Source organism: Eublepharis macularius, chromosome 13 (assembly GCF_028583425.1).
Source record: "Eublepharis macularius isolate TG4126 chromosome 13, MPM_Emac_v1.0, whole genome shotgun sequence".
Classification (NCBI taxonomy): domain Eukaryota; kingdom Metazoa; phylum Chordata; class Lepidosauria; order Squamata; family Eublepharidae; genus Eublepharis; species Eublepharis macularius.
In genome coordinates this window covers 20,656,940-20,671,748 of record NC_072802.1, presented here as the reverse complement: position 1 = coordinate 20,671,748, position 14,809 = coordinate 20,656,940, and the positions used below count along the sequence as shown (strand labels likewise).

Here is a 14,809-nt window from a genome sequence, read left to right as displayed (position 1 = left end):
GGATTACAGGGAAGACCCGAGAGATGCACAGGAGCACCATGACGCTGTGGAGAAATAGGGGACGGGCACTTCCCAGTAGCATCCCAGCCGGAGCAAGCAACCTGTGTGTAAACGGCTGAGGTCCTTCTGTTGAAAAATACTTCCTGATGAACCCACGGACATGCAAGGCCTGAATGATGCTAATGTGTCTCATTTGTTTTGCAACAGGAATCGTTTACTTCCGATTAAAGAACTGCTTGCTTCTTTCAGGAATGAACAAGCCTCCAGGACAAGTCCCAGCCGCTCAGAGGAGTACACAGTCAAATGAACATTCTTTTAGTCTTCCCTTCTGTTGTTTGTTTGTTTTCTTTTCCATTCAAAGTTCTCGTCTGAAACTTGAAACCAGCCAGGGTTGGGGGGTGGTGGATCAAGAACATGCTGCGAGATGTAATAGATTTAGAAGCAAAGCTTGACTTCTGTGATGGTTATCATTCAAATGTGTGTTTCAAAGTCTTCTACCTTCCACCTTCACACCTCAACTGAGGAATCCTTGAAGACCCGTGTACGACACTTTTACCATCCTTTCATCCAAGTTGCTCAGGGCACCATAGATGTTTCTTCCGTCTTCTGTTTTATCACAGCATCCCCTTGAGGGAAGCGAGGCTGAAAGGAGGACTGGCCCAAAGTCACCCAGTGGGCATCGTGGCTGTGTGTAGGTTTGAATCACGGTCTCCCAGATCCTAGCCCAACCCTCTAGCCGCTGCTCTGCAGTGGCTCCCACATCTGCCGTGGCGCTCAGGAGGGTGTTGAGGCAAAAGATGCTGCCTGCTTGGAGGCATCGAGTCCATGGCCAGGCCTGTTTCCCCGTCTCGTTGACCCCAATGAAGAATGCTGGCCATACTGAAAGAAAGATGAGTAGTTGCAGGGAAAGGCTGTCTGCCGTGCTTGATCTTCTCATTGAGAAGCCCCGGGCTTCGTCAGAATATAGTTGGAAAACCAGCACATATCATCTTGGTATCCTTCAAAAACAAGCCCCGCATTTATGACGGTAACTTACTTTTAGGAGTTACAAGTCACATTAGATGAACAAAGAACAGAGAAGGGGGGAGTTGTAAAAGAAAAATAAGGCTGAGGAGGTGGATCACGTGCCTCTGGAAAGACTGCCTGTCACAACCTAGGCAAGGCACAGAGATTCTGGGGACCAAGCCTTTAATACAGGGGTCCTCATCATTTTTGAGCCTGTGGGCAGCTTTGGAATAATGGCAGAGTGTTGTGGGTGCAGCCACAATGTGCCTGCCACACTTAAAAAAATCTGCACAGCCAATCAAATCTCCAATGGCTAATCAGAAGCATTGCTGGGCAAAAGCCCCCACCCCTTGACTCCGCCCACTTTCTAAAAACACTTGCCAGGCACCATGGCGAGCACAGTCCCTACATTGGGAACCCCTGCTTTAATAAAATATTCCTGATTTTCCAGTGAAGATGCTCAGAGTACTCTTCTGATTGTATGCCGACTTCTATTGTGCCTGTAGCGCATCTCCCTCCTCCAGCCCTGATTTCCAAAATAAGAGTTGTTTTATTGACTTACAAATGGGCCAGGAAGGAAAATCTGGAACAAAAATTTCCCACGTGTGTTGGAAATGAGCGTGTGAATTGCCATGCTGGATTGGTGTACTGAAGATTTAGCTGGATCTTATACTGAGATTTCAAAGAAATTTACATGGAAATTAAATTTTCGAAGGGGTGGATGGTTTCTTTTATGTGGGAAAGCTTAAAATGAAAAAAATTGCTTGGGGCGAATTCTTCTGCTCGCAAGAGAGTACAACTGCCAGTTAATTATGCAAGGAATTTGCTTTTAGGTGTGGGGCCACAGACTTCTTGGTGGGTTTCCGCCGTATATGAGGGAGCAACCAACTAAACGATTTGGGTTGTGCTTAATGGATCACGACGTTTAGGTCAGTCCTTCACAGGACTGGTGCCCTACCAAGCTAAGGTGGACTTTAACAGCCAGAGGCTAGTGCTTTCTAAGAAGTGACAACCACGTTTTTGCACTCCTGAGCAAGTTTACCTAAAACTGCTAGTGGCCTGTTATACTTGGTTAGCAGTGCTGCCTTCAGCTTGGCATGGCTCGAAGAGTGCAGGGACCTTTAAAGGTTGGGGAGCGGGGAGATCGCTCCCAGTATGGAAACTAAAGGAGGAATTACCTGTGTTTCTATGATTCTATGACCTTTGCAAGAAAAGCATAGCCAGCCAGAGTCCTTTTGAAAACTTGGGACTGGCCCATGTTGGGTATGTTGTGATCTATCAAAAAGAACATTTCATCCAAACACTACTTAGCTTAAGGCTTGCTTCTCTACTTTTGGTTCCATTCTGTGCCGTCCAGGTGAAATCTAGGCAGCTGGACGGAAGAGGTTCGATGACAGTCTCTCAAAAAGCCATTGAAGTGAATAAAACCAGGAGAAGCCTCCTGCTACTCTGGGCATAATTGCCACTGGGACTTGGGCAGGAGTTGGTCAGTGTTTTGTGACTAGAAGTGTGGGGTATGCAGCTGCAAAATGTTGGTTTGCTAGGTGATTCTCAGACTTGCTTTACATATATGTTTTTGTTTCTTCTAAAAGCCTGATCAATAACTATATGAGGGTTATTTTAACATCTCACTATGTAGTCTGTTTACTGATAAGCCCTTGACCAGTTTACTGTTTTAAGACGTGGCTGTATCATTGTGAAATAAAGATCTTTATAAACTTGGTTTCTTATGCCTCCCCTAAATTTTTGGAATACACATGCAGCCTGTCTGTGTGATGCAGAGACCGCAAATAGGTAATTCGGGGTAACCTACATGCTTGCTTGCTGTTCCTCCAGTTGGGGCCAAGAGAAGATACCACCCTACTCATTTCATAGCATGTACAATATAAGCTTTCATTCAGCAGGCTACCACAGGAGCTGGTACGCTAATGAACATGCACAGCTCTCCCTGCCCCTAAAGGGCATCTCAATTCAAGGAGGAGGCATTGCCACAAATGCCTAACAAAGCATAAGTACACTGAAGTGAATGAAGCACACAGTGCATTTACACTTGTGATGTGTGGACAGGAGGAGCAAGGTGGGACAACAAATTTAATTGATTCAGTGAAGCACAGCCACTGGTTGTGAACAACTTTTGACCAAATCTTGCAGCTAGCAATGATCATAGTAAGTGAACAGATCTTTTCACAACAGAAGCTGATTCATTGTTATAGAATTTATAGAGAAATTATCTGGTTTATCTCTACATTATCTGCATTAAGAAAACTGACACACCCCAACCCTCTGTGATTCTTGCTCTCTCTGATTCTTGCTTTTAAGATGCAAGCAAACACATTTCCCTTCAGTCAACACTTTTCACTTTATGCTGGAACTAGCTCATCGAACGACTTAAGTCATGCTCCTCCAGTGTGTCGCTAAGTAGGGAAACTCTTGTGTTCCTTGAAATTACTCCATTTCACTTCACCTTGGCCTTTCTAAAGTTCTCTTAATGTGCGTACATTACAACTGCACAATTTGGACATTACATTCCAACTCCCAACCAGATTGAGAATAGGCCCTCCTGCAACAATTAGCTACTTTTGCTAACCGTAACTGTGGGCGCTTTCTTCAACGCACCTTGCCTTCAGAAATCCAAGGGGGCCTTTGCAGGGCAAATTACATGATCACAAAATATGAAAACAATTTGGTAGGCAATTTCAATTATGCTCATATGCTGCAACATAAAGCATACATGCTGATGATGCACATTTTTGTGGAAATACCCTGTTAAGATGCCATGGCCCAAGCTCATCAGAAGGTAAGCAGGCCCTGCCATGATTTGTATTTGGCTGGGGAACCACCAAGGAAGTCCAGGCTTGCTAAGCAGAGGTGAGCGATGGCAAACCACCTCTGCATGTCTCTGATCTTGAAAACCCTACAGGGTTGCCATAAGTTGGCTGCAACTTGACAGCACTTTCCACCACCATGGTTAAGCTGCAAGATCAGTAAGAAGAAAATCACAAAGCAGTTTTATCACAAAATCAATGCACCACCCATTTGTGTGGCAACTGCCAAACTGACTTAGTTTGCTGCTGTTGCACTAACTTGCATGCCTGTATGCCCTGGGAGCATCCATGTGATGATACAGCAATTGTTGGAATTTAACACTCCACTCAAAAGCTGCAATTTATTACCCTGCTTTCCGTTCACTGGCCTTTTCTCACAGTTTCACTACTTCGTATACTGTCCTCCCATTTTCCCCACACGTTATCATCAGAGCATTGTCAAAATATGACCTTGGGGGCTAGTTTCAAGTGGGTAGCCCATGTTGGTCTGTAGCAGAACAGGATTAGAGTCCAGTGGCACCTCGGAGTCCAACAAGATTTTCAGAGCGTAAGCTTTCAAGAGTCAGAGCTCCCTTAAGATACCTGGTGTCAGAAGAAGGGAGCTCTGACTCTTGGGGGCTACATAACTTGTTTCATGTTCTCCCTACTACAAACCTGTTCGTATGCACATGTGCAGATAAACTCTGAATTGGGCTGAGTATTATTTAGGCTTTTCCCTTTAGAAACCAAAGGGTGCGTTTTACATCCTCTGGTCATCATTGCATCAATATGATGCATATTTTTGTCAGACTGATCAAAATTCTTTTTCTTACTTCGAGAGTTTTAAGAAAGAAAAAGACAGAGACAGTTTTGTTGCAGCTGTCATTCAATTAAAGGCAAATTCAATATATGTCTTTTCTTTTGCAACCTTGGTAAGTGATAGAAACATTTTCAATAAATGAAATAAGATGTTTTATGTTTGCATACACTAGTCAAAGTAGTTCAAAGGCACAATGACTTCTCATTTTACTGAACATGCCCAAATTTACTGAACATTCACAAAAGTAATCGGGATATCACAATTAAAATATTGAATGATCAGTGAGTAATTCTACTCTGGATTGGCTTCAGCAAGGAATGCACATATTCTCAATAAGTGTGGAGTGCAAGAGATGCATTTTATTGTATGCTCATTACAATGAGTAACACATTTAGAAATAATAATCCCACATAACAGTGACAATCTTATTTTACAGCGTGTACATCATTTTTTACAGCCACATAAAACACAAGTAGTTTTCTAAGGTTTCCCAAAGTTAACTTTCTGAAGTTTAGAAATATAAAAAAAATTTATTCTCAAGGAACTGATTCTCATCTGGTGCAAAAACAAAGTATGAACATTATTCGAAACACAAAGCCACAATATAGTAGCATGAAGTAAAGTTACAATTTATCATGTGAACAGCTGTGTGCAAACATGAAGCAACTTAAAAAAAAGTTTTAAAAAAAGTACACATTATATGCATAACATTTATGAACAGTTTTTTTTATTAAATAGCCCTAGACCAGCTTGTTATATTAAGCGCCATTTTGATTTGCAGCATGCTAACACAAAGCATTGTTTAAAGGGATGCATATTTCAAATGTATACACTGTAAACTGAAGATCCACCTCAAACTCTAGTGGCAGCATATTGTTCTGGTTAAATACTGCATATATAACTTTCTTACAGATTGAGAATGCATGTTTATAATATGGTATAGGTTTTGTATGGGTTGATTAAAAGGTGCAATTTTCATGTCTATACTGAAAATTTCATATTGGCAGGTAAGGACAGTAATGGCCCTACCTGGCAGAAACACCTGCCCCTAAAGGTTCTCTAGGCAATTTCAATGATTCTGTTCTTTCAATCCTGATTCCTTTTTAGGGAAGATATTAAAGTAGCAAGAAAAAGAACTGTGCCGAGTTTTAGCACCATCAGCTGCATCCGTCTTCTATTTATTTCATTAAAAAATAAATCATTAAATCAGTCAAAAGGTACTTTTTGTCACATGTGCCATACTGAACATTCAACTGCAGCTTCAGATAAAAGGGAAATTATACACATACACGTCTTTAATTCTAGCACCGAACAACACCTTTTGAGCTCAAAAACATAATGCTATATTTTAAACACCGTATCCTGCAATAAAATAGGTTAGCAGCTCTGAAAAAATGTTTAAAAATTACTCTTTGAACCTAAATTAATGAAGGAAACAAAATTCTCCGATGAAATGTATGCTTGCTTTTAAAAAAAAGAACAAACAGGACAGACCTCAAATTTTGACAGATTCTTGAATACAATTTCCCAGCACAAATTAAAAATGTAATGACCAAGTGACTGACTACCATCTAGCTCCTCAAAAACTGCATATGGTAGACCTGCCTTAGCAAAGTTTTTGAAGAACTCAGTCTCCGGTTTTCATTAAGGAGACCACTGGCATTATTGATAAAGGGCTAAGGTAACTGTGTTAGTATTTTCTGTAGCTTAACAATGTATAATACTTTAAACAGAAGACATTCAAAGTCTCTCTCTGCAGCTTTTTCAGACATTCATCCACCCCTCTGTATAGTGTTCTTTAGATTTTGCTGAGCAACAATCATAGGGCTTTGAGATCCCCTGTCAACCCTAATACTTTTAAGACTTTTAATACAAAGAATGTAAAGTTATGATTTAATATCAAGCTTTGAAACCAGGAGAAACAGTTCATGAGAGTTTTCTTCCCCAATTAGCATATCACAGTTTCTAAATCATTTCCTTCCATAGCTCATATGTTACATTAGGGCCTCTTTGTGGTGCCTCATTATATGCTGATTTTTCTCTGATGGTCTACGGAATCCCTTTTTGCAGTATTCACATCTGTGTGGATAGTCTTTTGTATGTATTGATATGACATGCCGTTTGAAGCCCGATGCATCTGTAGTGCTATACTCACAATATTGGCATTGATAGACTTTCCTTCCACTGTGGGTCTTCATGTGCTTCTTCAGTTCGGTTTGTTGCCTAAATCCTCTCTTGCACCGTTTGCATTTAAAAGGCAGGTCCTTAGTATGAACTGAGAGGATATGACCACTAAGTACAAAAGGGTCAGAAGTCTTAAAGTCACAGTGCCTACACTGATGTATCTTTTTCCCTTTATGGGTTTCGCTGTGCTTTTTGAGCTCCGATGGACGGTGGAAGCCTTTTTCACACACCTCGCACTTGTGAGGGAAGTCCTTTGTGTGAACAGATATTATGTGCCGTTTCAGGTCGCTCGAGTTGGTGCTCTTATGATCACAATGTGGGCACTGATGAGTCTTATGCCCTTGAAACAACTCTGTGTGCTGCAGGAGTTCTTTCTCATCTGTAAATGCCTGCGGACAATGTTCACATTTAAAGGGCAGGTCAGTCCCATGCTTTGTTTTGATGTGTGTCTTCAGATTGGACTGATCGGCACAACGGAAAACACAATGCTGGCACTGGTAAGGCTTCTCCCCCGTGTGCGTCCTCATATGCTTTTTAAGCTCAGAAGGGTGGCGGAATCCTTTCCCGCACTCAACGCAAACATGAGGGAAGTTCTTGCTGTGAACTACAAGCAGATGTCTATTGAGGAGCCCCTGCTCTGCAGACTCATAGTCACAATATTTGCACTTGTGCAGTTTTGGCTCCTTGTCCCTTAAGATCAGTTTATTAGAACTCAGCGGACTTGCTTCTCTGTATCGCCTGGTGTATTCTGTGAATTCATGCGTCTTGTCAACTTTGTTGATAAGCTTATGACTTTCTAGATGATTATGGAAGCTTACTTTTTTGTTAGTTGTAAAATCACAGTCTGTGCACTGGTATTTCTTCTTTATCATATGATCTGGGTGATTTTTCATATGCCTTTTCAAAAATCCTCTGGATTTAAATTTTTTCCCACATATATGACAGGGGTAGACTGTTAAAGGCTGTCCATCAGGACCTATTATAACAGCTGTTTTCAAATAAACAGAAAATATCATGAAGCAAAAGGGTAAAATAATGATTTTTATATCAGTTAAGCACTAAACAAGAGCCATTTTAAAGACAGCAAGTGCATCACTCAATAGCTTAAACAGCTAAGACAAGTATGTGAGTTATCACTGACTGAACTCTTGCGGACATGTCACATATTTGCTAATGTCCTATCTCTGGTTTCTACTCTGCCCGTTCACCTTGGCTACTTGCCCTAAACAATTCAGCAAAGCCCCAGTTCATGAAGCAGCTCTAGCACTTTAATAAGGGACAGAAAAGAACGGAACACCTGGCAGCCAGAATGCAATTTGTTTCATGGTGGAAATTAGACCTGTTGAAGCTGCAGACCTTGAACCGTAGTAAGTTTCTAACTGAATAATTTCAAAAGACAACCGTCAATATTTGACAACAGGTTTGATGCTAGTCCGTTTTTACCTACATTTACTTTTTAAACAAAAGAGGAAGCTACACTACATCTACTATCAAGCTGCAACCATGGCACTTTCTTTTTGGAAAGAGGGAGAAGATTTGCAGTGGCATAGCTACCCCCACGCTAGCCGTTTGTTGTGCATAGACAGTCTCTCTTGTAGTGGCTATTTTGTGAGCTCACAAACCAAGAAGAATGCTTTAAGAATTGCCTCTTGGCCATTTCTGCCCAAACCTTTCTCCTGCTATGTTTGACATTGTATCAAAAGGAAGTGATGATAACACCCTTCTGATTTAGACTGTAATCCTCAGCAGAGTTATACTCTTTAAAGCTCACTGATGTCAATGAGCTTAGAAGGGTGTAACACTGCGTTATTAATGAAGTTAATTAAGAGGTAACTGAACAGGAGTTTGTGAGAGTTTTCCTTCAGAAATTCTCATTGGTTCAAGAAAGCTGAAACAGCCACACTTCTCTCTTTCAGCTTAATATTAAAAGTTACTTGTAAAAACGAACCAAGAATATAGATTCACCTGTTTGCCACTGCCTTGCATCCCCTCGCCGCCTCTTTTTGGCCTTCTGTTTAAGCAGTCTGTTTGTACTAATGCTATCACAAATTTGCAGGAATTGGGTTGCATTGCCATTTTTGTTTTCTAATCTTGCTTCCAAGTTGGTTCCTGAGTTGAAAGATCGGATATTCATCAAAAAGTTGCAAGCGATTTCCTTGTAAGAACTTATTTAGAAAACTGAAGCTGATTATAGAAACAACTACCTGCTCTGACTGTGTTTGTGCTGAAACTAGTGTATGAACTTCAGGTTTAGAGCAAGATACTAAAAACACCAGAAATAATTACATACATTTGGAGAGCACAATGCCAACTAGCATTTCAAAACCTATTAGAGGGTTTGATCCTTAGTAAACATGCGTAAGACTTCACATCAAGATTCATATAATGGGTATTTATGGGATTCCTGATTCAGTATGGGGAGAGAAAGCCACTAAGAATTAGCTTGTGAGATGCCCTGCTTCATAGCTCTCTTCTCAGCCTCAACCCACTAAACTTCCTTGCTCAGCTTCCCCACCCAGACTGAAGTTCAAGCTCTACATATGCCAACTGGTGGTATTTAAATGCCAGAGAATTGTAGAAAAATTTCTCTCAGTTATACCACAGCACTGGCACCAATGGCTACAGCTGTAGATAACCCTAACATTCAAGAGGCCACTGGAACTTGTCAACATTCTAATAAATCTTTCCCATTTTTTTAAATCTTCTCTTCTAATATTAGTCTACCAATCAAAACTAAATTGTTTGTGGAGCCCATGTGTAGTTAAGAACTCCTTTACAATGCTAGAAATATGAATACATTCTTAATCTTCCCACCTGGGGTTTGACAGTCTTCGTATCTCCTGGGAAGTCTTCTATCGTCTCCTAGAGAAAACAGTAGTTTAGTGAATTAATTCATTATTGCATGATCAAGATAGTTTAGATATTTTCCAGTAGAGAAAATAATTGAGCTAATAAATAAGTTTTATTGCCAAGCCTTCTTTTTAAAGCACTCTCTAAGGGATGCCAAACCAAAGAAATAAAATAGTAATCCATAAACCTTCATTTTATATACAGACATTAGATTCGGTTGCAGCTCAAGCAAGCAAACAAGCAGTAGCTACCTTTTAATGGTCATGTGAAGCTTTTACAAAAAGCACTCGTCACAGAAGGATAAATGTCATACTACTTGGCAACCACAGTGCCACTCTTCCAAGGACATCTATCTGGGGCCTTTTATACAGCCTCTACTCACTTTTTCAGTAAACAGTAATTGAACATATATTGCTATCAGATCAAGCAGTTGCTTTGAAGCTAAGCTACAAGTGACACCAGACACGTTTTTTAACATGTAGGGGATTTAATTTTACCTGGGAACCGTAGTTGAAAACAGTGTTATGTCCCTAGCGTGAGGAAGGAAGAGCTTTTCAAAAACATTTTTCAAAGACAGAGCCACGTGAGATCACTGGGAGAGAGGAACTCTGCAATTGTTTTCTTGCAATCTCAGTGGAGAGATGAACTATCAGATCTTCCCCTCTCCTGACTCCATGCACTAGGGACAGGGTCCTGCATTCCTCTTTCCATTGAGATGGCAAGAAAACAATTTTAAAGTTCCTCTCCCCCAGCAATCCCATGTGGCTCTGTCTTTGAAAAGCTCTTCCCCTCCCCTGCCTCCTTGCACTAGGGACATAATGCTGTTTTCAACTACAGTTCCCAGGTACCATTGCATCCCCGACACATTAAAAAAAACGAGTTTGGCGTCACTTGTGGCTTTGACAACCCACTTTCTTCCCTTCACTGTAGTTTTTGAGAGCATGGTCAAATGGGGTTTGTAACCTCTCCACAGCCATAACGTTGTCTCAGTGTGCCATCTAGTGGCAAATATTCATCTAGTGGCAAATATTCATTTGATCCAAAAGTTTCTTCTCATGCATTCCAGGACCATGTTTTTCAAATACTCTTCCAATTTCATCAAATAAGAACTGCTTTTATAACTATCTGGAGAGATCCAGAGGCCGATGAAGAGCAATGAAGAATCACATACGTATAGGTGGGTTAATTAACTTCTGCAATTACAATTTTGTGTGCTTGAAAACGTGTGTATCAAGCATCCCTAAGCAAGGGGTTCCCTTATTAGTACCAAGTATTATACTACAAGAAATTATTTTGAAAGTATTATTTCAATTCAAACAGGAACTAGAACAGAGTGAAACCATTCAAGAAAGCCCTTAATATGAAACCAAGCCTTGTGGCACAATATTTTTTACATCAGGAGAATACTTAAAACCTTCTTCAGATAGAAAAAGACGGGTGAATGCTCTGAGTTCTATACTGAATTACGTGAAGGGGAGGAAGGAACTCTCATGAAGAGAGAATCTAGCATCCTACCATAAGCAGCAGCCCATGCAACAGGAACAAAAGTTTTATTCACACCAGAGTCTTCAAGCTGCGCATCAGGGAGTGATGTTGCTTCCTCTTCACCAACAATAACCTCCATGTAAACTTCATCTGCTATTTCAGCACAATCTAGAATTAAATTGGAGAAATTAATGATATTAGCTATCAGTTTTTCAATCCAGTATCTGCTATCAGTTAAAGCAAAATCACAATGCCAGTTTCAGGCTTTCTGTTCAGTCATCACAGGTTTATTGTGGTATTGAAAATAAAAGGCCAATTTACACAAGCTCCTTTTTAAAAAGTACCCATAGTCAAATAATACCACTGCACCATACTGTCAACATGATCATCATCATCTAGAAGTGTAGGCGGTGTTTTAGAGTGTTCGAGGCATTTCGTGTACATGATCTTCCATTACAGCAACAACTCCATATGATCGATCAGAAAGATTATCCCCACATGCAGATATGGGGCTAAAAAAACAGTGGCTTGCCAAAAGTCACTGAGAGTTCATAGCTGAGGTAAGGTCTGGAACACCAAACACTCACTCTAAATACACCTCATTTGTAAAATTAAAAGTTATTTTTATCTATTTCTTAACAGTGCAATGACCCACGGACCTTGGACAGAACCAATCTTACAACAATTTATTTTTTAAAAAATGCAAACATCTGTGAAAGTAGAAGGCTATTAGGTGTTATCTGGTAATGCTTTACAGCTTTTTTAGCCAGATGTACACTGAGAATCTTAATACATTTTGAATAGTGAATAAAATAACAAGATTTGTCCAGTACAGAAGTAAAGAAAATTGACAATCAGAATGATTTTTTAAAATCTAATCTATAAGAAATATACAATTTATGCAGGGCTTACAGGCACAGGACATGTCTTATTTGCTCATGCTGCAGTGAATCTACTGATATTAACCATGGCAACATTGATAATCTCAGACACATCTTGTGAAGGTCTGGAAACTGTTGAGCACCACTTTTGCTGCAAGCCTCACCATTCACCATCAGTCAGCTGATGGGTGTGGTGCTGGTCTGGACTTGGAGCAAAAACACACACAACAAGCTTTCCCCTCCAGCCCTCTCCCAAGAACTGGCTGGCGAGGGCTGGGGGGAGGCTTAGAGCAGAAACCACTTCCTGTGAACTTCCTGCTCCAAGATTCCCTGATGCTGCTGACCAGCTAATTTCGGGGAAAGCGCATCTGGCACACTTTCTGTTCCAAGTCCAACCTCATCACCTGGCTAGCAAGGGGTGGAGAAGGCTTATCACAGGAGTGACCAGTGGAACCAACAAGGTAGGGGAGAATAGGATGTCCCTTCTCTCCGAGACCTCTTGGGTCCCAAATTTGTATTTACTTATTTTCAGATATTCACAAAACGCCTCACGGATTGCCAATATCCCCAGGAAAATGAAAACAACCATAAAACCTCGGTCATTCACTGTAACATACACACTAAGACACAATGCACAAAATAGACAAGAAGTGCAAGTATATATAGAGAGGAATGCTTCACTTGAAGCAAGCAGGCAACTGGCTACGTGTACCTCAGATCAAAAGGCTGTGATATGACATAACCTTGAGCTTGGCATAACCACTTAACAGTTGCCTGGATTCCAGCCTGTTTGTGGACTGTAGCACAGGGTCATCCTTGCGTTGAAATTTTAGTGTCTCCTAACTATGATTGAAAAAAATATAGGCAATTGGGAAGAGGGTGTTGTGCATGTTTGCTAGGACTTCTTTCCTCTTTTAAGCTTAAAAGGATCATAAGTTAAGAACAGAGGATTAAAATCCATTCAAGGTTACTGTTTACATAAGTATGAGACAGAGAGATGGGAAGATTATTTTCTCAACAAGAAAAAAATCTGTTTCTCTTACTAATGTCTTCATCCTCCTGGGAGGAATCTTTAACAGCCATATAAACCATCTTTTCTCGCTGTACTCTGCCAACGCCTCCTTGCTCTATGACTCCAGCTACAGAGTGCCCATTGTGAAAGTCACTCTCTGTTACAATCTCTGTTCCACCTTGAAGAGAAGGAATAACTGTCATGGGATAACATTTTAACAGAAAATATCCTTAAATCAGTAAAATGTTTCCATTTCTCTTCTGCATCTTGGGTGAAATATGAGGTTAACAACTAAGCGGCACTGCCCAAGTAGAATTAAGGGGAAGTAGCACAGTGGGACAGCATTCTAATTTGAATGTAGCATGGCAAACTCATAGGCTAGGCATATGACAGGCAGGAACAAACTTACAGTCCTACACATAGTTACTCCAGTCTAAATCCATTGAAACAAATGGGCTCGTACCGGAATAACAGCATAAGATTGCACTGTTAGTGTTTTTTTAGGGCTTGGGAAGAAGGGTAGGTCCTGAAACTGGTAGGAGAAGGAGTGCTGATATTTCATGCCATTTGGAATGTTCTGGGCACCAATTTTTGTTTACAGTAATCTCTTTGCTTTAGATTGATTTGTGAAAGACAATTTAAGAGACTTACAGGTCAGTTATGAGGCTAATACCTAAAAGCATTTGTTTACAGTGTAAACAAGTAGAGTTAGTTACATATCTACAAACTGAATGATCAGAAGCCAAAATACATACCAATTTCCACATCATCCTCAGCTTCAGCTTTAAATATGTAAACTTTAATAACTTCAGAACCAAAACCATCATCTTTAGAAACGTTGTCATGTGAGACTTCAGTGCTGATTTTTAATGGCGTGTTTCCAATATGGTCTAGTTTTTCACCAACATCATCCACTACAAAAATAAAAAGAATGATAGAATTGGAGGATATTTAGAAGCTATTATTAAGAAACATTCTAGCTCTTATTTATGCAAAAAAACCAATGTAACTCCTAGTGTAAAACAGACAAGCAAAGCAACTACCTTGTTCTAGTTTGTTTTGTTAAGATTGTTAAGATTTTGTCATATTATATGATTTAAAATTCTGTTTTAACTAATCAACATAATTAACTTCACTACCAAACAAAGTCAGCATGTGCTCTGTAGAAACAGGATCATAACACTATGAATAAAGTGACGAAACAAGCTATATTTTCAAGCTATAATCACACCTTTGCCACCCTTTTATTTCCTCCTCAAAATATTCGGTATTAAAGATGCACCTTACTAGTTTTAAATGCAGATATGAACCCTGACTGTATTCATTTTTACAACACTGGCAACGTATCTAATAAAGCTAAGTATCTAACCACATAGATATGGCTAACATTCCAAAGTAGAACAGTCCAAAAACGAAACGGTAACAGATCCATGACAATGTTAAATAATTAGCAAGTTACCTTGTAAGGCCAGTACAGATGCATCATCTCCAACTTCTTAAGAGACTAGAGCAAGCTGAAGGACTGCATGCACCATCCTCACAATCCCTTTTTCCTATGTGCAAATTCCACCGCCCCCACCCCCCCTCTCCAACCATGGGTAAGGTGAACATTTTCTGGGCCACAATCACGGTTAGCAACTGCAATTTCAGTTCACAAACCCTATCCAATGTGAACATAAGACCTAGCCTTAAAGCTGATAGAGAAATGGCAGGAGGAGGAAGGGTTGAGGAAAGGGAGTGCAAGATTCAGGTTTACATCCAATCTCTT

General features: G+C 40.3%; 2 protein-coding genes across 6 annotated transcripts in view; one reads left to right on the top strand and one right to left on the bottom strand.

Annotated features, from left to right (window-relative positions):
- Positions 1-2,728, top strand: part of POF1B (POF1B actin binding protein) — a 46,963-nt gene extending 44,235 nt beyond the window's left edge. Inside the window, exon 15 of one of the 2 annotated variants that reach the window (XM_054996062.1) lies at positions 250-2,728. In XM_054996062.1, the coding sequence (XP_054852037.1) occupies positions 250-255 (6 nt within the window). In that variant the 3' untranslated portion in view covers positions 256-2,728. Of the gene's footprint in view, positions 1-207 lie in introns of both variants that reach the window. The other variant, XM_054996060.1, reaches the window with a different exon arrangement.
- Positions 2,729-4,968: 2,240 nt separating this feature from the next.
- ZNF711 (zinc finger protein 711) overlaps positions 4,969-14,809 on the bottom strand; it is a 28,113-nt gene continuing 18,272 nt past the window's right edge. For 3 of the 4 annotated variants that reach the window (XM_054996754.1, XM_054996753.1, XM_054996756.1), the window contains 6 exons: positions 13,797-13,955; positions 13,073-13,219; positions 11,179-11,316; positions 9,628-9,675; positions 8,779-8,922; positions 4,969-7,801 (listed from right to left, as the gene is read on the bottom strand). In XM_054996754.1, coding sequence (XP_054852729.1) covers positions 6,624-7,801; positions 8,779-8,922; positions 9,628-9,675; positions 11,179-11,316; positions 13,073-13,219; positions 13,797-13,955 — 1,814 coding nt within the window. In that variant the 3' untranslated portion in view covers positions 4,969-6,623. The remainder of the gene's footprint in view (positions 7,802-8,778; positions 8,923-9,627; positions 9,676-11,178; positions 11,317-13,072; positions 13,220-13,796; positions 13,956-14,809) is intronic. The other variant, XM_054996755.1, reaches the window with a different exon arrangement.